Raw genomic sequence first — 26,738 nt, forward strand, 5'->3', positions numbered from 1 at the left:
CTTTTTTTTAAAAATAAAACTCGTAAGTATTTTGACTGTGTACCCGTTTATTGACACGCAGTAAGCTCGTAACTGGAAACTTTTTATTAAATATGAACTAAAACTAGTGGTTTACTATATATTTTACAGAGGACAATATAGGTGTTTGTTAACTTGAAGATCAGTCTTACATACCTCAGTTACATGTTGATATTCCAATATTCCTTAAGTACTTACTACATGTCAAGCACTATTCTATCTGTTGTGTTATTTTATATGTTTCAAAGTTTCAAAAATATAGTCTTTTGGTACCTTTTATGCTTTCTGAAACTTTAATATGCTCTTTTATATTTTTCGGTCTTTTATAACTTAAATATTATCTTTCTCCCAAATATGGCTACTCTATTTTATAAGGAATACACCTATTTTTCCTTGAAATTACATAACTATTTTATTTTTTGAAGTTGATGAATTAAGTCAACTGTTATTCCCACCTCCCCTTCTCCCCTCAACCTTTGGTTGTGCACAACCAAAGTTAAGGTAATATTAACCCACAAAAGGTCTTTTTTAAAAAACAGTTAAACATGGAGAAAAACCTGTCAAAATGGGTTGAGTCGTATTCCAGTCCCTAAAGGTGAGAATGGGTTCACCTTTGCCCACATCAAAGCGTCATTCAATGAGATAGTAGATTTCCCGTCTTCAAGGAAAAATACAGGGCCCTGCACACAGAATTGAGGAGACAGACGATGAGATTATAAATGTGTAACATGCTTTTCAACTTCCAGAAACAGAATCACTCTGATAAAAAACTACTGGCAATATTTAGGCACTGCTAATGGGAATTTTTAAAATATGAGAAAATCCGATTTTTTTGAACTGCTACAAATATCCCTAAACTTTAAAATATCTTAATATGCCCTGATGTCTTTCACAAGAGAATTTAGTTTTATAACTTAAGTTCTTTGAATACAGTAGTGCTACCAATAACGACAGGTAGTGCTAATCTATTAATACAAAGTAAACATTTTATAAAGGCATACATGCCTAGCATAGACTTAAATATACTTTATTTTAATCAGATGGCCTGCATCAATACAGCTGGGCGAATTATTCAGACCAGAAGCTCTGAACCTGCTCTCTAGAAGACAAAGAACATGTTGCTGTAGATGTGTCTACATAATTTAAAATCATGTCAATCATACGATTTACTAGCATATTTATAATTTAGCTATGTCAGTTACTTTGCATGTCAAGGATAGTTCTGAAGCACCAAATGCAAAGAAATCTTTCAATCTGTTTCTCCTAGCTCTCAGAAGGAAAAGCATGATTTAAAAAAACACAAACTGGAATAAAAACTTATCTCCTTAATTATCTTCTAAAGTTATCAGATTTTTTATCACAATTTCAAATGGTACAGCTTGTTGTTAAATTATTCGAGACACTGGAAAATCCATCACATGAAATAGAGAGCTTCCTCCTCTCAAGTACCTACCTACTCTCAAGTACCTCTCAAGTACCTACCTACAGGCACTTGAAATTTCATAGTTCTAACCAGAATATTACTTTTCTGTTGAAACAGAAGTATCCTGGGAGAGGAGCACCCCATCTCCATTAGTCATCTGCACTTCAGTGTGTGTAAGATAATTAGTAGGTCTTTTCCTAATGCAGGTTTGGGTGCGGAGAGGTTAGGCAGCCTATGTGTTGGGCCACATGGCTACTGCAGATGGAGAAAAAGATCTTGAAGGTATCAGGACAAATGGCACAGGGAGGGCCGCGACTAGTGCTGAAGATAAACTCTAAATATTGCATGATCTTTTTGCTCTTAATTATAAGTTACTGAATGTACTGCTTTGATTCTTGACCTCTGAATGGAAGTGGATAAAAACTATGCATGTCAGTGTCCTGTTTTTTCAGAATATATTAGTTAAATATTACTTACATAAACTTATAGTGTCAAGTCAAGCTATGGTTAGGGTTTACATTAGCAGCAAGCTATTTAATTTAAATGGTTATTCCAAAAAAGCAGCTGTCCCCATTGACCTGGCATATCAGTATGAGAAATGTAATTAGTCACATTCCATTAGAAATCTAAGAATCCACTGAGTAAAATGTGAACACTTCTGGGAGGTGGTCTTTCAGTCCAGACTGTAGTTTCAATCCGCATTCGGTATGGATTCAGCTTTGTTGACTTCACATGGACACCTACACCTGGCCCTGACTCTGAGATGATGAAGGCCTCTCCATTGTCTGGAGAAAACAGCACCCCTGGGTCACACTGGGAGGCTCTGGAATGATTCACCATCATTACTTTTGACTGTATGTTAGGGACCTTCCTCAGGAATTAGTCATCCCTTGTGACAGATCCCAGTAATTTGTAACTGTTGAAAAATTTAGGAAGTCACTCTAAGAACATATACAGTATATCGATAACACACACCTGCCAGTTTTTAATGTCTTTGTGTTTATAAAACACAAATGGAGAATATAAAGTTAATTTTAATCTATTTAGCCATAATTTATAACTATGTTGATTGTAGCTTTGTCTCCCTTATTTAATTTCCCAAAGGGTATGATCTATATGTATTTGTAAACATTTGTTTCTAAGTATACCTATTACATGAATTGCTTTCATGATAATACAAGGAGCATCTCTCTGAATTTATTTTAAGGAGCAAACGACCATTCATACTAACTATACAGCATTAAGGGCAGTGTTTTCTCAGGGGCCACCAGTCTTATTTATAGGTACCGACTTTTATTCAGATTATGCTTATTCTAAGACCATGTTGTTTTGAGTAACTGAACAAATGAAAATAATGGAAATGAACAATTTATGCCTTACATTAGGCTGTACCTGGATTTTTAATCCCGTAAGACAAGAGATGTGAATATCTGAATGACTGGGCAGATTTGATCCAGTCACATAATCTGGCCCAACAATTCCTTTGAGTGGTTCTTCTTGTAGTCTCTTCAGTAAAGTTGCATAAACCATTCTTTGTGAATCAGAAGGGGGTGTATATGGAGATTCTTCTGGTGATCTATATTTTCAACAGATATTACATTTTCATTTTCATACAACCACAGAATTATTAAGGTTTAAGTTAGAAACAGTCCCTGATGATTATTTAGTCCCCATTAGAGATGATGGCAAATTAACTTTAGGCTTAATTTATAGTAAAATGAAGTACTTTAAAAAGGCAGAAAACAATAGGATTGTAAATGATGACGGAATATACGCTGACCAAACCAAGATTCATTTTTCGGCAAAGATTAATAGTGAGCCAATCCACATTTTCAATAAATTTGTGTATAATATTAACACCTCCGTATCCCAATTTTTACACTGTCCTCACTCACCGGCTTGTGGACCGTGTGCAAGCTCTCCACGCATCCAATTCCTCAGAGAGGTGCTCAATTTTTAAAGGCACTGATACCACCCGACGTTTTAACAGCTGACTGAAACGTGGAACAGAAATTAACAACTGACATCCAAGACTAAGATATGAAAGAAAGCAAATGAACTTTAAATAATTGCTATTTTGGATTTAACAACTACTGTTCAAAAACACGTGTATACATGAATGTGTGTGTGTGTGTGTGTGCACGCGCTTACTTGTATATCTGGCCTTCAAGTTCCCTGGAAAGTTAAAGACGTTCAATACTGTTGGTTGGATGACAGTCTGAGCGAGCGGATGAAAAAGGGACTAGCGAGGGAGGGGGTGGGGGGGTGAGGGAAACAGGTGACGGATTCAGGATGTACTTGCTGTGATGAGCACCGGGTGATGTATGGAAGTGCTGAATCACTATATTGTACACCTGAAACTCATATTACATTGTATGTTAACCAACTGGAATTTAAATAGAACTTTAAAAAAACTTAAAAAAATAAAATGTAAAACTAATAAATAAGGAAACAAATGAAGGACCAAACGAACTATGGAGACTGGATAGTCCAGCCAAGAATGCTGAATAACAGCCACACACAGCGGGGGTGGGAGGTGGTGCATGTCCGAATCACAAATGAGTACCAAGAGTAAGAAAACAAGTGGGAGAACGGCTAGAGCAGAATGTCAACCAGCAGAAAGGAATGGAAATGCTCAATTCTTGAGAGACAGAGACTGGTGAGAAAAAGCAGGAAAACAGCCACAGTAGTGATCCATCACATCCGCATAAGGAAAACTGGAAACAGGTATATGTGGTATTAATGAGGAGGCTTTAGATAAAGAATTATTAGTCCTAGTTTCTATACTAAGTCACAGACTCCATGTGCTTTTCAAGGAACTAGTTATGGGACATTTAAAAGCAAAAGCTGTTTGGCAGATAGAAAGAAACAGAACGTAAGACCTTACAGATGAAGTTAAGGGTACAGGTAAGCCATTCTGTAATGTACATTTTACGGTTACTCCCTCTAATTGTCCTCATTCTGCTGGGACCTAATAAGATCTGGTGAGGAAAAAGGCACACATCTCCACCTACACACGCCGAACACTATAGTAATACTATCTCAAATCAGTAAGTTATCATTTTCTTCAACCCCAAATTACTGAACTTAAGATCATTTTTTGAGAGAGCGCAAGAAGGGGAGAGCAGAGGAAGAGGGACAGACAGAATCTCAAGCAGGCTTCACACCCAGTGTTGAGCCCCACGGTGATGCTCAGTCTCACGATGGTGAAATCATGACCTGAGCCAAAATCAAGAGTCGGATGCTTAACCAAGTCACCCAGGCGCCCCCCCAAAATTACGGAACGTAAAATTTGTATTGACAACGTGGCTAGCTCCAAAACGAATTCCCTCAACACTGTGCCTTCCGTGTCTACAATTTGGCACTTGACAAGACTTTCCCGCCAGTAGTGTTTGATGATCTACTATGTGCAAAGCAGTGTTAAAGCGTGAGGAGAAAACAAGACACTGAGAAACTACCAGCGGGAAAGCTTCCCATACATACGGGGTCCCAAGTAATTCCGTTTGACCAAAGTGGAGAACGCAGAGAAGGCTAAGGTGGACGGCTTGGTCAGAACCCTATTTCTGTAGACCTTTAACGTCAGAATAAGAATCTGGAAGTTCTGTGATGGACGCTGGGGAGCCCCGGAGGGTGCTGAGGAAGGGCAGAGCTTCAGGAAGGCAGAAGCCACAGTGGGGTCAGGCAGGCAGCAGGAGGAGGACAGTGATCCAGACGGCAGGTGACCAGATGCAGGGCTACACTGGGAGGGAGTCACTGCAGAGCCTTACTACGGTCAGAGAAAACACCCATGACCCTCACCATTAAATTCTGGGAGACAGAAATAGAACGCCATACTCAAAAGAAGAGACACAGGCGAAGCAGCAGTTTGAGAAGGAAGAGGATGTTCATTTTGAGCACACAGAGTTGAAGCCAGGGTTCAGTGAGCCACAGAGCGATGTCACAATAACTGGCAAGGTAGAGCTACAGAAAGGGCCAGGTTTCTGAAGGACAGAGTACAGAGAGGGGAGCGGAGGGGAGGGGAGGGGAGGAAGAAGACCGAGAGGGAGCTGGGAAGCAGAGGAAGGAACAAGCCTGGGGATTCAGCCTGAGGGCAAGGCGGCAGTGTGAGCACAGGACCAGAGACACCATAATCAGGGAAGTTCTTTCCAATTAGGGCCTTAAGTTTCTCCTTCTCAACTGTTTCTCTCAGACACGTTCTCCCAGGTCTCTTCTGCCTTACAAAATCCTCCTTTCATTTCTGATATTATTTCAAGGGACCATTTTCTCTCTCTTTACTTTCATTAGCCAAGTCATATTTATTAAATGAATATATTTCATTAAATAGATTTTAATTCCATGTGGTACATACACCCTATTGCTCCCAGATTTTCAAATTATTAAAAGCTGCTTTCACATTTGGGCCTGCTGCCTGCACAGAAGTAGGTTTTTCCTTGAGTGAAAGTAGGTTTTTCCTTGAGTTTTTCCTTGACCTAGCAATGTCCCCTCTGCCCCCCTGCCCGGTCTGCTCTAGGTGGGGGCCCTACATGTAAGCAGGACCTTCTCTGCGACCAGAAGAGGAGGGAAGAGAAAGCTTTGTTTCTCTCAGAATCTCTGCCCGCGTGAAGGCACTCAGAACAACTGCTTAGTCTCACACTCAGCACTGTTGGGCGTTAGCTACTCTACCGCTTAACAAACTGGTCAACTTGGAAATGCTGTGTGGGGAAGGCACTGTGGGGCTTTCTTTCTGATTATAACAAGTTGTAAGCACAATGGCCAACATTCACCAAGCTGTTAGAAGATACAGGAGTCTGGCAGGAAGGGTACACCCAACTAGAAAATAGTGACTTACCCACTATTCACAAATCCTCTTTACTCTGCTTTTTCCTACTATAGAGAGCGGAAAGGTAAAATACCCAGTTTTCGCTCTGGTTTTTTTTTCAATTTTTAAATGTATTTTTTTAAGTTTATTTTATTTTATTTTATTTTTTTTTAATGTTTATTATTTTTGAGAGACAGAGACAGAGGCAGAGAGCAAGAACAGGAGGGGCAGGGAGAGAGGAAGACACAGAATCGGAAGCAGGCTCCAGGCTCTGAGCGACCAGCACAGAGCCTAATGCAAGACTCGAACTCACAGACTGAGAGATCATGACCTGAGATGAAGTCAGCTGCTTAACTGACTAAGCCACCCAGGCGCCCCTTATTTTTATTTATTTTGAGAGAGAGAGAGAGAGAGAGAGAGAGAGCGAGCAGGGGAGAGACAGAGACAGAGGGAGAGAGAGAATCCCAAGCAGGCTCCACACTGTCAGCGTCACAGCCTGACACAGGGCTCGAACCCACAAACTGTGAGATCATGACCTGAGCTGAGATCAAGAGTCTGCTTAACTGACTGAGCCATCCAGGTGCACCTTCCTCTTCTTTTAAAATTCGGTTTCCATAGGCCCGGCTGGTAGGATGCCAGCCTAAGGGGGCCTCTCCTTCCTGAGTCACATGGCCTCATCCTTTGGGGTCCCCATCCTGTCACCTTTCTCTCCTTCCCACTTAGACTGCAGACATAATACACATGACCCTGTCACCAGGTAGTTCAAGCAAGTGGAAGGAAACCAGGGAGGTCAGTGTCAAAAGAAGGGAAGAATTCAGGTCCTCAATGGACTCTGGCTGCAGCTCTAATGGCCCTGGAATGTGGAGACCCCAAATGTCTCGACAGAAGACCAATAAACCCCACACGTTTAAGCTACAATTAGGATTTTGATTATTTATAGCCTAATTTACTTCTAATTCATATAGTTTGATTGCTGCTTTATTATAAAGTACATACTGGATGAATAAACGGATACATGCAGTATATATCTGGTGCCTTCTGGACACACTCAGAGACTAAAACCTTAGGGAAAGGAATGTCTCTCATTTCATACCAGAAGAGAAATCATTTTTACCTTGTGTACTCATAAAGTGCTGGAACAATGCTTTGGTACTGTCTTCTGATGGCCAATAATGCACCAATATAACCACATAAGATGAGCAATTCATTTCGAGCTCTAAAAGAGAATATAGTTTTTAAAATTCTTTTAACTTGAGGTATAGAACATTACTCACATATATAGTTACCGTACTTATATCTCTGTATTTTGATGGGTGACATTTATAGCAAAATATGTTTAGAAAATTTTCTCAACTTGAAGATGTTTTATTCATGAGTTGAGTCCCTTTCAGACATTTATGCTACAGCACAAGTAATGTTTTAACTTTTGGCTCCTTGTTTTCCTCTATCCCTTGGCCGTTTCTTCATGCAAATTTCTAAGGAATTCATTAGGCCTGATTTAGGAATTCCTGGCACATTATAGACTCTAAGCAAGGACAGGGCACACCCTCTCGATTTCCCGCTGGGGAAACGTCTAAGTTTCCCAGGCTGTGGCAACGTCTTTCCCGCACTGCCATTAAAACAGTAATAGCCCAAAGCCTCCATTGCAAACTATACACCCTCTCCGGGGACTTTCGTTCTGTGGACGAGTGTCCTTCCATACCTGAATGCAGGGCTGGTAACTAGATGTCACTCCCTAGCACCTTCACTTTTCCCCCAGTAGTATGCTCTGTGCACAGTGGCTGTTTAATAGACGTGACCAGCAGCTTCTTGAGGACTTCGGATCTAAGACCACCCCAACGCTCTGAATTAGCCCTGTTTGAACCAGGTGTGCGTGTGTGTGTGTGTATCCATGTGTGTCTGTGTGTCTTGTCTTTGTGTCCATGTGTGTCTCTGTGTGTGTCCATGTGCATGTATGTTCATGAGTCCATGTGTGTCCGTGTGTGTGTCCATGTGTGTGTCCATGTGTCCATGTGTGTGTGTCTATGTGTCTGTGTACACACTGTAGGTATTAGTAAATAGGACCATGAGAATTTATTTTTTCCGTTTCCAATTGACCTCTGTATTTTTTCTTAAGAATAGCAAATATAAATGTAATTTTTCTCCAAGGGCACTTCCCTATCCAAGATGATCTTATTTCTTGATATGAACACCAAAAACAATATAACCATTTTCAAGCATTACATAGATTCCCTTACGTATTTTGGAGTAAAAGCACTTACTTAGTACATGTATGCAAGACTAATTTTTCAGTACGGATATAACTCAATAGGTCAAGAACGGGGTAAACGGTATCCAATGTCCATTCTGAGCTACTGATGCATTCTGGCAAAACAAAACCAAATAAGAGATGATCTAAATAATCATACTAATCATGTTCATCCAACTTTTAACTTACATAATTAATTCTCTCCTGGCCATCTCATCTGGACAAGTATTGCACATCTACCCTCTCTCAAGTCCCCATAGCACACAATCAGCAATCTCTTCCTTTTTTAAATTTAGGATGGCTGGTGTCTGACTTTAAGGCTGCTTGTTATTACTAATGAAAGGCTAAAATCAGTGCGTAGATTTGAGTTGATACCACCAATGGAAAACTTACCTTTGATGAAGTCAATACCAATAGGAAGGGCTTTTTCAGGCTCTTGACTTAACAAGAAATACTTCACAGTTTCAAATATATTACCATCCGCAAGGGCAGCCTCTGCTAACTGCATACATTCTTCTACTGTGGGTAGCTTGCACTGAAAAGTAATCGGTTTAATGACGTCACTAAAACTTAGAGGGATACACGCAGCAGTATAAGTACTAAATATCTCCAATATGCCTACTATGCTCTTCCTAGTAAAGTTGCTCAAAATAGATGCCAGTGAAATAATTTTTATTAAAAGCACACATTTATGAAAATATCTTTAGGATCTAATAACAGTAAATAAGGTATTAATTACCTACGTGCATCAGCAGTTTTTCATCACACAAATACTTAATGAAAAAGGTAGAAGTAAATTATCCTGTGATATTGGAATTAGTATCCACACATGTAACTTAGAAAAACACATGCTGAGATTTATCACTTCAGAATATACTGACCACTGTCAGAAACTACATTAAATACAGAAAACATAAGAAATACACTCTGACATCTCACACACACTGTGGAGTTTAATTTTGCTTGGCCTTTGAGACAGAGCAACTTAATTTGAAGTAGAAAGGCAAAACACGTTACAAGCTCTCAAAGTTTTTAGCTCTGACATTCTGAAATGCCACAAAATACAGATTTTGAGCCCAGGAAATTTCATTACTGGAAAATGAAAAGCACTACTCCCCAGTTTTTCAAATGATTTTTTTTTTCCTGTTGAAACTCAGTCTGCTCCTCCCTTAGGTACGTTCTCCTGCTTCCAGGGTGCAGGCGGGGGTTTCCTGCATTGTCCCCCTTCCAGCACCTATAAATAGTTAAGGCTTCTTCTCACTGGGGTTGGCAACCACTGATGTGGTGCTTCCACAAAGGTATTTTGTGTTACGACTCCAGAGGGCGCGGTTCGCGCACAGCAAGGTTGCCCATCTCCTCACCTCTGAGGTTTATTATCACTTTCTTCCCTCTCACTTTTATGTCCCCTTAAGTTACTAGGTTGGTTTATTCAATAGTTTCGTATTTTCTGTTTAAAGGGGGTTTGGAGATGGGGGACAGATGATGGGGATTAAGGAGTGCACCTGCTGTAATGAGTACCGAAGTGTTGAGTCACTATATTGCACACCTGAAACTGATATTACATTGTATGCTAACTACCTGGAATTTAAATTAAACTTAAAAATCAAATAAAAATTATGTAAATTGAACATTTTGGATTCCACAATCTCTCTTAAAAAATTACAATGAACTAAATTAAAGGAGCTCTCGTATATATAAAATTTCATATTGTTTCCCCAACTTCATTAACTAAATGCCAGTTATTTACTGAGCAACTATGTGCACTAGGTATTACAACTGGCTAAAGTTCTTCACTTTGACATATGCTCCAAGAGTAAAGGGAATAAAAAAAAATGGTTTCTATTGAAATTTTATTCTTAAATAAAATATAATAAGAGTAAGATGATCATTGCTGTAATTCCCATCCTATCTTAAAATTCTAAGTTATATAGATTAAGATAGTATTTAAAAATATAATTTGTAGCATTACTTGTGAAACTGTCCACAGGTATTAGTAACACCTTTACACCTAACTGACTAGTCTTTGTAAACAGTTATCAGTGAAGTCTGAGCACAAAGTCTAATTATATCCTTTTAGATTGTGTGACAAAAAGGGGATGCGAATGCCATCTTGCCTGTGTCATTACGAGCGTGTAAACACAGACAAGTATTTCTCCTAAGCCCCAACATTAGTGCTTGCTGCTATCACCTCATACAGGGCATAGGGTGTATATTTAAACCACCATGCAGCAAATGTAAGGTTCATACTTCCTTCCCTCTGCATTTTCATTTCAACACAGGAATAGCTTTTACTTGTCATGTTTGTAAAAGTGAAGCACAACTCACTTAGAAAATATTTCACAGAACACAAAGTGTGTAAAGAAGTCAGGCCACCCATAATCTCACAACCCACTGGTGCATGATTACCATCTCATAAGTATTGTCCCTCATCTCACACACACAGTTACACACATACACACTTGCTCAAACACTCACATATACACTCACTCATGCACACACATGCTCACTCTGTGTTATCATAATACTTAGTAAGTATCCACTGTTGGATGAAAAGGGCCACTAAACACTGCATGGGGCGCCTGAGTGGCTCAGTCAGTTAAGCTTCCGACATCGGCTCAGGTCATGATCTCACAGTTCGTGAGTTCAAGCCCCGAGTCGGGCTCTGTGCTGACAGCTCAGAGCCTGGAGCCTGTTTCAGATTCTGTATCTCTCTCTGTCTGCCCCTCCACTGCTTGCACTCTCTCGCATTGTCTCAAAAATAAACATTAAAAAGTAATTTTTAAACACTGCAGACAAATCAAGGGTCATGAAGTGGGGTCATTTAAGTGAAACAAAACACTGCTATTTTCATATTAAAGACAAAAAAATGTTTTACTATAAGTTATATTTTTCTTACAAGAACGGTATATATCTCCTTAAATATATAATAATTAACATAAATATGTGCAGTTATTTTCAAAATGAAAATCATATGGCATGTATTTCATATTCTGCTTTTTTACAGAACTGTTTTATAGCCTTGTACCAAAGTCAATAAAAAGAGAACTTCATGATCTTTTTAATGGGTGAAGAGCATTGAAATACAGAAATGTACTGCAATTTATATACACAGTGCATGTGAATTTCATCATAATTAACTCTTTTAAAGATCCTAAACTGCCTATTTGTAAAAGTTGGCAAAAGTGCACCTTAAGGTGCAGAGGGGCGGAGTGGGACGGATGTGGAGTCAGACGTGCTAAAGCTCAAGTCTACACTCTGCCTTTAACTAATTAGAGGCAGTTGCTTAAGCTCCCCGAGCTCACTTTCGCTGTAAAATAGGAACAGTGAGCCTTGCTTTTCGGGGTTTCCATGTGAATTCAGTAAAATACAAACATATGTGAAAATTCAGAACTGTCTCAAGCACACAGAAGCTCAACCAATGTCACTTACTGTTATCACTTCTGTTATATCTATAAAAGGGTTCGCGAGGGATATGTTTCTCTGCCTGAATCTTTATTTGCCTTAACCTAAAATTAGTTAAATCCTAGCACTGCATTCCAAATTAGAATATGTAATACCCTTAGAATACCTTCTCATGAAGATCATTTATCTCTTCGGTACACCCTGGGTAGAAAGCACAGAGTTTAACTAACTGTAGTTCATTGTCAGGAGTCATCAGGAGAAGATCAGCTGCCAAATTCCTATGCACATAACAAAGGGGGAAACTGATTCAACAAGGAAAAAATCTAAAAATAACATTTAGAACTATTTCAAAGGAAGAAAACTCTGATACTTCCTTTGGTTTTCTACTAACATAAAAAATACTGATTTTCTACTTAATTATGAAAGACCTCCAAACGTGGATGACAGATAAACCAAAGGGCATGAAGGAAAAATGTATTAAGAAATTTCTATAATTTTGTAAAAATCTTAAATCTGTATATATTTGCAATTAATTTTGCTATTACAGAATTATTCTCTAAGCAAACTAAGCAGTATTAGATATGTTCTGTGGAGTGAATTATGAAGCAAGCTTTGTGAAGGCTACTTTTCATCAGCTTTTGTTATGGCCGCAACCACAGCTGGATTAAGCCAGTCTTTAAAACCAGTAGAATACTGACTGGGGCGCCTGGTGGCTCAGTTGGATGCATCCGACTTTGGCTCAGGTCATAAATCTCATGGTTTGTGAGGTTGAGCCCCATGTCAGGCTCAGAGCCTGGAGCCTGCTTCAGATTCTGTGTCTCCCTCTCTCTCTGCTCCTTCCCCACTCGTGCTCTGTCTCTGTCTCTCAAAAATGAATAAACATAAAAAAAAAAAAAACAAAAGAATACTTAGATATTTTAAGTTTCGAATTTCAGGTGTTTTGCATCTCTTAAACTTTACCTGGAAATCAAAGATAGAAATGCAGTTTCCTGATTTACTTTTTTAAAGATTCAGTGAAAGGAATAAATCACTTAAAAATAAGGTATTTTAGGGACGCTTGGGTGGCTCAGTTGGTTGAGCGACTGACTCTTGATTTCGGCTCAAGTCATGATTCCAGGGTCATGGGATAGAGCTGCATGGCAAGCCCCAAGGTGGGGTGCCATGGTTGGCGTGGAGCCTGCTTAAGATTCTCTCTCTGTCCCTCTGCTCCTCCCGAGCTCATGCCCACTCTCGCTCCTGGTCTCTCTCCAAAATAAAAATAATTTTAAAAATAAAAAATAAAAAAGAAGGTATATTAAAGCGTCATGTGTCATATTTAACGGCTTTACGTCAAAAATGTTCTGTATGATATCCTCTTTAAAAATCATTAGGTGAAGAGTTTTTCGTTGCATACTGTTGCACAACTGAGAAAACACTAATTTTTAATGATTCAAGATGTTATTATCCACTTTTCAAGAAACTGATATAAAACACATTCAGCATAACTTGAGAATAGGCAATATTTCAAATGTGAGTTTCTGAAAGGCTGGACTTCAGAGTAAAATCTTCCTTCACCTTCTTTGTGAAGCCTTCAGTAAAATGTACATTGATCATTTATGTGAATAAATTATTTTTAAAACATTAAGAGGTGTGTAATCAAGAATACAGTGAGCATGGAACAGGAAGAGAGACAATTTATGTGTATCAAATACTGTATCATCATTGAACAGGTAAGTCTTTGAGTGTTTTTCCAAGTCTCAAATTAGGGTAATTCATCTGCTCTAAGAAGTTTCAATGCTTGGGGCGCCTGGGTGGCGCAGTCGGTTAAGCGTCTGACTTCAGCCAGGTCACGATCTCGCGGTCCGTGAGTTCGAGCCCCGCGTCGGGCTCTGGGCTGATGGCTCAGAGCCTGGAGCCTGTTTCCGATTCTGTGTCTCCCTCTCTCTCTGCCCCTCCCCCGTTCATGCTCTGTCTCTCTCTGTCCCAAAAATAAATAAACGTTGAAAAAAAAAAAATTTAAAAAAAAAAGAAGTTTCAATGCTTATGTTTCCTGATACCGACATTTAATAGCAGTATTTGATAATGTCCATGAGAATACAGAAATTAACATTTGTTTTTACAGTACATAAACTAGATGTGTAAATTCTATTCAAACTTCTATGAACTACAGACAAAAGTCTGACCTTCTTGCTGTAGAATTATATCCTGATACACTGAAGTTTGCAGCAATGCTAATTTTCTTCTCCTTTTAGTGTAACTTACCATTTACTGAAACTTCCATTTACCAATGGGGAAAATGTATATACATGTAACAATACAGACCTACTGAATAATCTAAACTCTCAAATTTCATTGTCAGAACAGGCATTTTCACTTGTTTAGCTGAGTTATTGACTACTATTTTGTATTGTAGAAAGTCACAATTCATTTATGACACAAATTTTAATATAAAACCGTGACAGATTTTGTACCTACACTACAAGAAGTGTTGTCACTTTGTAGTTAGGTTTTATATGTTATAAATTCTATAAATGAATTGTTATTCTGCAAAACAATGAAGCAAGAACAGATAATGATCATTTACTATAGAGTTAATATTCTAAAACTGAAATAAAATATGAATATTTTTATTAAATGTTTTTATAAAACTAGACAGTACCTGTATCCAACAGATGGAAAGCTAGAAAGAAAATTATTTTAAATATGAATACCATGTATATGCAGTGAGAACCAAGAAAAAGGAGACTTTTACCAGCAAATGTAAAACAGGGAAGGGCACTTGTCTTACAAAATTGTGAACATTCCTTCCAAATTATCAACTATGTTTTTATTTAAACTTTTGGAGCCTTATTCATAGGGCTTACGGATTTCCCCTGGAAATAAACCTGATGAGCATTACATATTTCAAAATTTGAACTTTATCCAAGTTTCTGGTGCATGTATCTATGGATATATAAAGGAAACTTCTTAGGGGCATTACGAGGAAATAGAAGTTTGTCTTATATTAAAAGCAACTAAGACATGTAGTCAGTTGAAAGATTTTTTAAACCTCACCTAAATTTAATTTCTACTTGTTCTGCTACTTTTTACCTTTACCAAAAAAACCCAAAAAACAAAAAACAACTTAATCACATTTTATTTAGATTACACGATGACCTCTAGCAGGGAGTCCGTCACCTTTGTGAATAAATAATCTACGTGAAACTCATGCTTTGGGATAAGGTCTAAGGCAAGTCACAGTATGCAACTGACCGTTACTGTTCCTGACAGACATAGACCTGGGTACTAAGGATGGGGGGCATTACACACACATGAGTCATAAGTCTAAGGTCAATGGTGGGGTGCTGCCACATTTGGGTTGGGGGAAGGACCTCTTGTGGCTGTAAGACACGGGAATAAATGATAAAAACTCTGAGATTCCCGATTCCCTATGAAGCCCCCAGATCCAGAAAGAAAGGGAAAACGGGAAGTGTTGCTGTCTTTCTGAGCTAGCCACAGACGAAGGGGGCCACATGGCTTGATAGCTGAAAAGACCGGAGACCTGTGTTGCTCCCCACGTTCACATATTGAAACTTAATCTCCAATGCAATGGTATTTGGAAGTGGGGCCGCTGGGAGGTGATTAGGCCCTGAGGGCTGAGCCCTGAACGGTACTGGTGCCTTGTAAAAGAGGCCACAGAGAGCTAGCTCGACCCTTCCGCACAGGAACAAAGGGAGAGGATGGCTGATTAGGACCCAGGAAGCCGGCTCTCATCAGACACCAAATCTGCCAGCGCCTTGATCTTAGACTTCTCAGCCTCCAGAACTGTGAGAAATACATTTCTGTCATTTGTAAGCCACCCAGTCTGTGACACTTTGTCACAGCAGCCTGAACTGACAAAGACAGTAGCTAAGTATAAACTTCGGAGCCAGTTTACAGAACGTTGAATCTTGGCTCCACCACTTATTGAGGCCAGAGGCAAAGCAATATCTATCGTGAGTGAATCATTACATGTAAAGTGCTTACCACAGAGCTTGGCACACAGTACAGAAAGGTTAGTTAGCTGTCGTTATTCTTAATGTTATTACTGTCTGTGGGATTCGACAGTAGAGTCTGTACAGCTCCATTTTACGAGTGGTGTGTGTGTGTGTGTGTGTGTGTGTGTGTGTGTGCACGCACACACGTGAACTGGGCGTGCGGTGGGAAGAGGTGAAAGGCCCGATTAACAAGTTTATTTAGAAACTCCTTAAGGTTTTAAGTGCTTTAGGGAAGGAGAAGATAAATGTCTGAAATCATCTTTATTCAACAAACAACTCTTGAGTGTCAGCCTCGTATCTTTGCTAAAGATGCTCCATAATGAAGGACTATCTGCCCGAAGATCAGGGCTCTGCAGACGGGGGTGAGAACTGCTTAGACCTGGACTTCCAGGTCACCCCAGGGACTTTCCAGGGTCTATTTCTTAGAGGACTGTCCATGTCTGGGGAAATGGCCTGTTCCAAGTCTCCAGCTAAACTATGTTATTATGCTCCATTAGAAAAGTGACCTTATTTTGCAAACCTTAAACTAAGACACAAGGTCTGACAAGAATGAGTGTAGATATGCAGAATCTGAAATGTGGAAATGTGTGGTCCTGATTATCTTAAGCAGTGCACATTTATTCACGATGTTCTGTGCACTCGAAATAATACCGAGTTACGAGGGGACTGCTTCAGAATGGGCCACGGTAGATTTCACTCCAAACCAGGGCAGTTCCCACAATTACTTCATTATCATAGCCCTGTTTCCTCCCACAATCTTTCTCTTTCAATCAAAAAGGAGATGCTAGGCGCTTGGGTAGCTCAGTCAGTTGAGTCTGACTCTTGGTTTCGGCTCAGGTCATGATCTCATGGTTCATGAGTCTGAGCCCCACTTTGGGCTCTGTGTTGACAGCTTGTAACCTGCTTGGAATTCTCTCTCCTTCTCTCTCTCTCTGCCCTTCCCTGATCACATGCTCTCTCTCTCTCAAAAATAAATAAATATTAAGAAATTAAATTAAGTTAAAAAAATTGAAAAGGAGATGCTGTATTCTCTCAAAACACATCAAATGCAAGTTAAAATATTTTAAAAATGTATTCCATTCCTATAAAATTATTCTTCGAATTTAGAAATTCTTACCATGGTGGAATCATCATGCATTTTCTTGCCAGCAATTCCAGGGCATAGTGGGTTGTGGGTGCAGCAGGCTCTCCGAGCACTGTGCCCACACTGACGGCCAACTCCAGTTCATTTCCACGAATCAGGTATGCCATAGCAAGCTTACCCAATAAGAAAATAATTCCTTCAGTTTCATAGATGCTGGATTGGATCATCTTTCCCCGCCAAGCTCATAAAGTAGATAAAGCAGTATTAACCTATAATCAATTATTCTTAAAAATACTGAATGTAATATTCCTATAAAGTACTTATGTAAGTATAAATGCAATTTCCAGATGGAAAAGCTTATCTGATAAAGGGACATACAGGGAATTTTTATAAGGTCAGAATTTAAGTTTAGAACCCTTGATAATAGTTTTTTAATGAATTAATAAGTTTGTCTGCTATATCCTCATGTCCTTCCATGTCTCTATCACAAAACAATGTCAATTCTTAGAAGATTCATCAACAGTGTGCAATGATTATCAATGATCCCTTAAATCTACTGTATCTAAGGATACATGCAAAACAGAATCCATCTTTACTATACATTTTTCTTACTAGATTAGAGGGTCAAATAGAAAATACCTTAAAAACATCACTTTTGAAGATTATACTAACGTATACTTAAAAATAAGCGCTTCTAGGGGCGCCTGGGTGGCACAGTCGGTTAAGCGTCCGACTTCAGCCAGGTCACGATCTCGCGGTCCGTGAGTTCGAGCCCCGCGTCAGGCTCTGGGCTGATGGCTCGGAGCCTGGAGCCTGTTTCCGATTCTGTGTCTCCCTCTCTCTCTTCCCCTCCCCTGTTCATGCTCTCTCTCTGTCCCAAAAATAAATAAACGTTGAAAAAAAAAATTAAAAAAAAAAATAAGCGCTTCTAGAAGTCAAGTATTCTGAATCCCTGAGATTTTTCCCTTCACCACACTATTTCTTCTCATATCAGATGAAATACTTAGAGTCAGGTTGTTACAAATATGTACCTTGTGATAAAAATGAATTGGAAATAAGATTTCATAGTCTGTAGAGTTTATGTGTGCTTCTGAGGCACGGTAGCTCAGGCTTGGTAAGCACGCAAAATCAGATCTTGCACAGGAGTTGCCATATTTTTTCCACTCAAACACCATGACGCACCTTAAGAGCTTTCCATTTACATAAACCAATGTGAAATGTACCTCAGTATTATCTACGGCTAGCTGGCAACATGCAGCTAACACTGCGCGACCATCCTGAAAATACCATTCCGCTAGTTCTTCACTGACTTTGTGCAGGAGTCTAGAAAAGAGAAAGAGTATGTAGTCTATATAAACAGAAGGATTCCGTCATAAAATGAACTAACGCCCTTTTAGAACAAGCTTATTAAGGGATCACATAGGATTTAATTTGGTATCTTTGATTCAGGTATAAAGTCTGATCTTTGGGAAAGAAAAATCAGGAAAGCTGTCTTTCTTAGCAAACAAATTAGTATGTATGGCATGCCCCCACCCCAAATGTCAGAATAAAAGTCTCATTTTCAAAATTTGCCATCCTACATTGAATAATTCACAACTCAGCTATAGGGACAGTTAACTGCAGAAGAATTACAGGCTGAACTGAAACTTTTCAACATTTAGATGGTGACCACAATATGGGTAGGGTATGTTAGATCTTTAAAATGTCGAGTTTAGATATGGCAGAGAATAGCAGCAAAGAATCAGGAAGGAGTATGCTGGTCCTAACACATCATTTGCTTAACATTTTATGACCCTTTTTTACTTGAAAAGCATCCTAAAAGTTTAAATATCCAATTTTTTAAAGCAATAATAGGAGCCAATAATGAGGCATGGGAAAGTAGATTATTAGATTTTAAAAAGGGCAAAAGGCTGAAGAATTCTAACTTCCATTTCTTTTAAAAAATGTGTATTTGGATTTCTTCTTTAAAAGGAGTCTAAATTTTATTCCCAACACTAATTCTGGTGTCTTGGGATGATGTCATCTACAATGACTTTACAGTGAAACATTAATAAACAGCCCTCCTTATTTTTACTGCGTCTCCTCCCTAAACAAGGTTGATGTTTTGAACTATTTCGGTGCTTTATCTGCAATCTCTCTACTGAAATACATGCTGCCTCTCTGAAAGCCACACAAAAGGCTTGCAGGCTGCACGTGCATGCCTGACACTGCCCTGTTCACCCAGAGACCCTGGGATGGAGCAGGACTGAGGCGAGAATCAAAGTGAGACAGCCCAGCCCCTGTGCATGGAGAAGGGTGAAGCGCATGGGTCTTAAAACCCCCTAAGGGGAAGCCAACCCTGAAAATACTGATCCCACACAAAGGATAAAGCGCTCACTCATGACAGTCTTCCTTGTAGATATCATCAGGATATGAAGATCCTTTAGGTGTGGAAACATGTACGGTCTGCATGTTTCCCTCACAAGCAGCCTGGAATTTAATAAAATCTTTAATTAATTTTTAGCTAATTGTTGACAGCTGCCCAATTTCTAAATATTATTTTGATCAAAGTGCAGTTGACCCTCTAATAATATGGGTTTGAACTGCACAGGTCCACTTATATGCAGATCTTTTCCAATAAATACAGGACTGTAAATGTACTTTCTCTTCCTCATGATTTCCTTAATAACACTTTCTTTTCGCTAGCTCACTTTAATGTCAGAACACGATATATAATACATGTAATGTGCAAAATATGTGTTAATCAACTGCTCATGTTATTGGTAAAGTTTCTGGTCAACAGTAGACTATTAGTACTTAAGTTTTGGGGGAGTCAAAAGTTATAGGAGGATCTCTGGGTGGGGGTTCAGTGTCCCTAACCCTGTGCTGTTCAAGGATCAACTGCTTATTTAAATCATGTTTAAAATTTATACAATTTGGAGGTACCCTCAGAATTTGAAAAAGAATGTGGACTCCATTTGTATCAACACAAAGCTTCAAGTGCATGGTTACTAGAAATAGTTGTTCACCAACATATGACATTCAGCAGCATACAAAAGTCCAGGGATGCCTGAATGTCTAAAATACGTGCAGTGTGACCAGGGCATAGAAAGTGTGACCGTACTGCAGACAGAGAAGGTTGGGAGGTGGGCAGGAGCCAGGCCATCTGACTGTCGATCACGGGAAGGCAGGTGTGATCAGTCAGCACAGTCTTCCTTCCACAGGCCCTCCCGCCAGGGTAGGTGGCCTGTGTGATCATGTACTGGTACCTGTGCAACAAGCAGAGCTTCTGTAAGCTGACCTCTTGACATAAAAAAATTCACTAATTTTTTCACATCTCCAATGGCGATGCAGTATGGAATGACATCATCCTTATCTTCCTGGATTAACTGATCAGCTCTCCTAATAAAACAAGAACAGCTTTCTTTATAATATACCAATTTCAAGGTTCTCAGTTGGACTCAGATTTTCTGAAATATCTAAAGCAGCCAAATATCCAAAATATGTGGTAGATTTCCTAAAACCCTTCTGCATATCACCTTTCTAAAAGCTTCAGATTTTATAATCAAATCAGATATGGAAGACAAAAGTTTTCTGCAATAAATAAAAGATAACCTATTTTCTCTTAAAACACTACATATTTTCATATTTTAAAGGCACTGAACATATTAGGTCTTAAAAATGAATAGAGCTTATCTATTAAAGCAAGCAATATATTTTCTGAAAATAAGTTGTAAACTAGATGTGTGATGGGATATCTACTTTCAATTGGATTAATAAATACGTGCGTGTCTACTGCATTAAAGACAGAATTTTAAACGTTTTAGGGAGCACAACAATGAATGCAAACCCTTTAAATGCAAGTAACTTGAAATCATTAAAAAAGAGAAGAGTATAAATACTGACAATAAAATATAGAATACTATGAGCACCCCAAGCAAGGCAGTTTACAAAAACAAAAAGTTCCTGATATGTGAGGGGAAAATAGGATCCTGATCTTGGAGATTACCAAGAATCTACTTGTGTCTGCCTCTGTCTCTCTGTATCCTATGTTTCTCTTTTCCTAAATAAGTCCCAAGTAGTTTCCCAGTGACCAACCAAATTAAATTAACTCTTAATATTTAGCCTCAGGTTTGTTGAAAACTAATCTGTGGGCACCTGGATGGCGCAGTTGGTTAAGTGTCTGACCTGATTTTGGCTCAGGTCATGATCTTGCAGTTTCGTGAGTTCCAGCCCTGCATCGGGCGCTAGGCTGACAGTGCAGAGCCTGCCTGGGATTCTCTCTCTCTCTCTCTCTGCCTCTCCCTGACTCATGCTCTCTGTCTCAAAATAAATGAATTTAAAAAAAAGAGAACACTAATCTGGCATATTTAATATATGCTGGCACTTGCATTAAACTACATTTCAATCGCCAATCTCTGGGTTGGTGTAGCACAGTTTTTGTTTGCCCAGCTCACTGTTAACAATCTCCAATCTACAGGGTCACTGGAATTCTCCCCAACACCTGTGTTTTCAACCATTGTGACACTGATTTCTTTGTTATAGGAGTAATAATATCCCCTTCTAAGGAACTAGGACTGAGAAATGGCCAATCTCTCTGAATGGCTGCATCTATACAACATAAATTTAGGAGCCGTGAGGAGACCATTTTCTGGCCACCATGTGAATTAAGGAGTAGAGAAAAGCAGGTGTTGGTTTCCAAAGATATCTGAAACAGTTTTTGCTGAGGTTGAAACACAATTGTTTTGTGAAAGAAACAATGTCTGCTAACACGACTTTATTAAAGATTTTGGGGGTTGGGGGGGAAGATAACATTCACAAGTGTGCAGTGAGGGTACAGGAACTTGGAATTATTTGGGATTTTTAGAACTTAAGACAGGGAGCCCACAGCCAGCCTGCTGATGCACTTATTGCTGGGAAAACAGGTGCCAGGGAACGGTCTACTTTCCAACGGCAAATGTGTTCATTAGTCCTTCTGCATTTCATGCATAGCCTCAGGCAGATTTTTATTTATACATGTGAGTTGCAGTTGAATTTGCTTCTAAATCGTGTCTCGTGGAAGAAAAATCAAACTTTTTCATTTTTAAGGCCAGAATCAAGGGAATTAGTCATGAAATAGTAGTCTACAGGCCTAGCACAGTGCTAGACATATAGTGAGCACTAAAAAAATAAATATTCCCTGAATGACTAGAATAGGGAACAGTCTTAAGCTGTGAGTTGAAATGTGTCTGCCCAAAACACGTTTACTGAAGGACCAACCACAGTCTCTACAAATGTAACCTTATTTGGAAAGAGGGTCTTTGCTAATGTAATCAGTAAAGAGGGAGTTAAACTGGTTGAGGGTAGACCTTCAATCTGCTATGACTGGTGTCCTCCAAGAAAGAAGGGAATGTGCACACAGACACACAGGGAGTAAGGCACCGTGAGAAGAAAGCAGGGGTTTGAGTGGTGCACCCATGACTCAGTGAAGGCCGACGACTGCCAGTAACCACCAGAAGCTGGAGAAAACACGTGGAACAGATTCTTTCTCAAAGACCTCAGTAGGAACCAGTCCTCCCAACAAGTGGATATTGGCCTTCTAGCCTCCGGGCTGTGAGAATAAATTTCTGTGGGTCTAAAGCCAACCGGTTTATAATACTTTGTTACAGGGGCCATAGGAAACACATCTCAGAAAGAGGCTTCACCAGTGCCTCCCTCGTATTCACGGACGGGAGACGGCAGGGATTGGTGGCCAAAGAGAACTGAGATTATTTACAGAAGAAGTACTCTGTGAACTTTAGGAAACCTTCAGAAAATCTTACCACCTATATTTCAGTAGCAATATATTATCCAATAAGTATGTTTACTCATCTGTCAATCCCTCCATTGACATGGAGAATCTGCCTTCCACTGTCTTTCTCAGATGCCAGGTCAAACAGAAGAACACCAAGTGACTTGTAACCAATTCATTTAATTTACGGCATTAGCAGACATAAAACTCAGCTGTTTTTATTATTTTTTTTTAAATTTTTTTTTTCAACGTTTATTTATTTTTGGGACAGAGAGAGACAGAGCATGAATGGGGGAGGGGCAGAGAGAGAGGGAGACACAGAATCGGAAACAGGCTCCAGGCTCCGAGCCATCAGCCCAGAGCCCGACGCGGGGCTCGAACTCACGGACCGTGAGATCGTGACCTGGCTGAAGTCGGACACTTAACCGACTGCGCCACCCAGGCGCCCCAAAACTCAGCTGTTTTTAAAGACAACCTAAGACTAGAAAATTTCAAAAGCTACTATTTATATATTGCTTCCATTTTAACATATTTTAAAACATCTATTTGGACACAGACTCTGTGCTTACCTCTGCATTAATTTCTTCCAGTATTTCACAGACACCCCCGGTGCGACTGACAAGGCCTTGTCCCACTAGAACAGAAAACAAGAAAGGCAAAGTGTATTTTGACTGTACTAACTCTTAACTTTTTTTTTTTTTTAACGAACTCACATTTTTAATAGGAGTTTTTCGTGTGTTTTTAGGGTGTTTAGATTTCCAGGAATATTTCTGAATTCTATCCCATTCCACAGAGTATAAATATTACATTTTAAAATAAAGTAAAATACGTAAATTGTATTATTCAGCAACGGAAATCCCAAGCCTAGACAGGGGGCAGTGGGAGGGGAGAGGAATAGTACTACCTAAGTGTGTAGTTTAAAAAACATAGTACCTCCCCTTCTGACACAACACCAGAGTAATCTGTTCTACGGTAATCTATGTCCTATGTTCAAAATAATACACACTGAAATTCTTCTGTTTAAAAAATATGACATTTATTTCTATTTTTATTCTTTGTTTTTTTATAAATTTTATTTATTGTCATATCTTTCTTTATAGTTGATAAACTGATCTTCGTATTTTAATTTTTTTAACGTTTATTCATTTTTGAGAGACGGAGGCAGAGCACGAGTGGGTTGAGAGGCAGAGAGAGAGGGAGACACAGACTCTGAAGCAGGCTCCAGGCTCTGAGCTGGCAGCACAGAGCCCATCACGGGGCTCTAGGTCACGAAGCTTGAGATTGTGACCTGAGCTGAAGTTGGACACTTAACCAACTGAGCCACCCAGGCATCCCTGATCTTCATATTTTAAAAATTAGACTGTTATTAAAGATCATAGTTCAATCAAGGCAAGTGAGACAATTATATGGAAAACATAGACTTCACTGAACTCATGTCTAGAAGGGAAGTGAGGGTGAAGAATTCTGAATATCACAACATGGATCTAAACTTCATCTTAATTAAGGCTCTCCCAAACAGTAGAATTCTACTACAATTATGGCTAGAAGATTGGTAATTAGCCTGAAAATAATAGGTTAAATTTTAAATAGGTAAATGTTTTTTGTTTTTATTTAAATTCCAGTTAGTTAACATAGAGTATAAAATTAGTTTTGGGTGTACAAAATAGCAACTTTTTAATACTACATTATTTGTAGTCATGTTTCCTTTTTATTTAAGTTTATTTTTATTTGAGAGAGAGAGAGCAAGCGGGGATGGACAGAGAGAGGAAGAGAGAGACAAAATACCAAGCAGGCTCCACACTATCAGTGCAGAGCCGGAATGGGGGCTCAAAACTCATGAACCATGAGATCACGACCTGAGCTAAGTCAAGAGTCAGACGCTTAACTGACTGAGTCACCCAGGAACCCCTGTCGTCATGTTACCTTTTTAGAAAAATGTAACCTAAATTATGCTTTTAGGGAAAATTTGTCTTTATTATAGTAGAGGCAAATGCAAGAAACAAGTTAAAATGTAGATTAAATGAACTTTGAAATCATCAAGCCTTTTCTATAAAAACATGTCCTGTAAATGGAGAGATTAACTGTTTTCCTAATCTCACAGAATTAATCTCAAAGAATCAGAAACTACAGAAGGAGCATATTGTGAAGCGCTCCAAAGACGTCTGTATTTCTTAAGGACTGGAAGGACAGTGTTTTGGATCGTTAAGAACCCTGATGACCTTGCACAACAAAATTCTCAAGCTCCACAAGCGGACACTGTGAAAGTATCTTTAAATGTAAATTAAATATAGCTTTAAAAAATATATACCCAAATATAAAACTCAGGAAGATGAAGAATTTGTATTCTACCAAAATTTATTTATTCTTTTTCTTCTTGAATTTGATCAATACTCTAACAGTGTCTTGCTAGAAAGGTAACCTTTAAGCCAAACCTCTATTTCTTTAGAAGTAAAATTTTTATACTGCTCCTGAACACTTTATAGTTTGCAATGTGTTTTCAGTAACATTTTAAAATGACATTTTGTTTTAGGTCAAGCAGTAATTCATTATTTGTTTCTAGTGTATAGGGGAATAAAAAGGCAAGTTAAATTTAATTTTGATATATTTTAATGTAACTTTATTGTTCAGTTTTACTTTATATTATTTAATAGTACACTTAATAGTATTTTGTAATTATAAAATAACTAACTTAGAGCTTTTCATCAACTATGAAATGAATCCCTGCCGTTTTTTTGGGGGGAGGGGAGGGTTGGGAGAATTTTTGTTGAACAATGTAGACATTCAGAAAAACAAAAAGCTCCATAAATTTTCACAAACTGAAAACAATCAAGTAACCACATCCAGATCAAGAAACAGAAACCCCTTCTCCTTCTTGTCTTAGTTTGTTTGCCACCCACTTTCCAAAAATAACCACTACCCTAACTTTAATAGGATAGATTTATCTTAACCTTTTTCTTGAAAACTCTGTTTTGCTGAATCAGTCCTCTAACTCAGGATGTGCCCTAGGACCATAATTCACCAGAAAATCCTCAGTGACAACCCTTCTTGTGGCCAGTGTGGGGTTTAGTCACAACAAATCGTATTAGTGAGGGGAGCCCAATGTGAGCAAATTAGCCAACGTGGGTATTTTTTTAGATATCAAAGGGAATCAAAGATCCTACCCCAGGGCAGTGGTTCTCAGGCTTCAGGCATGTGAAGAACCTGAAGGGCTTATAAAAGCACAGGTCGTGGGGCTACATCCCTGGAGTTTCTGATTCTGTAGGTGTGGACTGGGAAATACACGTCTAACCCGTTCCCGAGTAATGCTGACGCTGCTGGCCTGGGAAATCTCACTCTGGTAAGTACTGTTCTCAGGCACACTACCTGAGATAAGCTTAATATTTAGTCTTCCACCAATACTTAGAATACTTTGTTAAACTCACTGATTTTAGCACATTACCTCTCCAAGTTCAACCATAAGTTCACAGTATCTCTGAATTTGTCCTAATCTCAAATGTATCTCTGCAGCCTCCTTCAGTCTTTCCTCTTTAGTAGGCACACCAATACCACCACCAAATTTAGACATCCTGACTGTTGTTAATTCTTGGGCTTCAGACTGGTTAAAAAGAAAACAAAATGTTCTAAATTTTGTTACACAAGATCTGGTGATAAAAGATGATTATAATAGCATTACATGGGCACATATTTTAAAAGCAGATAGCAATGGAAATTAGGTATTTTTAAAAATCAATACTTTTTCTCTATAAAACATGATACCTCTTTCACCTTAATATTTTGATGTGTGTGGGGAGTAAAGAGTAGATGTGTCTGGTATGGGGTAGAGAAAGGCTAAATCCCACTGTCCTTAAAACTTAGCAGCTGTTATGGTTAGATACAAGTCCAGGGGCCAAAAAGTAGTGAATGATAGAGTGATATGTAACTGGTGAAAACATATATGAAAAATCTCAAAAATTAAAAGTGACAGGCTCACTCTCTAGGCTCTCCTACTGTCAGGTGGTAAGAGTTGTAGTGGGTAGGTGTC

General features: G+C 38.9%; 1 protein-coding gene across 6 annotated transcripts in view; it reads right to left on the reverse strand.

The window, feature by feature from the left end:
• Nucleotides 1-578: 578 nt before the first annotated feature.
• Nucleotides 579-26,738, reverse strand: part of WDR17 (WD repeat domain 17) — an 87,505-nt gene continuing 61,345 nt past the window's right edge. For 3 of the 6 annotated variants that reach the window (XM_047091768.1, XM_047091770.1, XM_047091767.1), the window contains 14 exons: nucleotides 26,157-26,312; nucleotides 23,287-23,351; nucleotides 20,217-20,349; nucleotides 19,346-19,437; nucleotides 18,192-18,291; nucleotides 17,002-17,141; nucleotides 14,528-14,548; nucleotides 12,056-12,167; nucleotides 8,881-9,022; nucleotides 8,501-8,603; nucleotides 7,354-7,455; nucleotides 3,337-3,435; nucleotides 2,834-3,017; nucleotides 579-698 (listed from right to left, as the gene is read on the reverse strand). In XM_047091768.1, coding sequence (XP_046947724.1) covers nucleotides 579-698; nucleotides 2,834-3,017; nucleotides 3,337-3,435; nucleotides 7,354-7,455; nucleotides 8,501-8,603; nucleotides 8,881-9,022; nucleotides 12,056-12,167; nucleotides 14,528-14,548; nucleotides 17,002-17,141; nucleotides 18,192-18,291; nucleotides 19,346-19,437; nucleotides 20,217-20,349; nucleotides 23,287-23,351; nucleotides 26,157-26,312 — 1,569 coding nt within the window. Of the gene's footprint in view, nucleotides 699-2,833; nucleotides 3,018-3,336; nucleotides 3,436-7,353; nucleotides 7,456-8,500; nucleotides 8,604-8,880; nucleotides 9,023-12,055; nucleotides 12,192-14,527; nucleotides 14,549-17,001; nucleotides 17,142-18,191; nucleotides 18,292-19,345; nucleotides 19,438-20,216; nucleotides 20,350-23,286; nucleotides 23,352-26,156; nucleotides 26,313-26,738 lie in introns of all 6 variants that reach the window. The other 3 variants (XM_047091771.1, XM_047091769.1, XM_047091766.1) reach the window with 2 other exon arrangements.

Source organism: Lynx rufus, unplaced genomic scaffold, assembly GCF_022079265.1.
Source record: "Lynx rufus isolate CCGP_SWC_20201006 ecotype Redwood Valley unplaced genomic scaffold, mLynRuf1.p SCAF_3, whole genome shotgun sequence".
Lineage (NCBI taxonomy): Eukaryota > Metazoa > Chordata > Mammalia > Carnivora > Felidae > Lynx > Lynx rufus.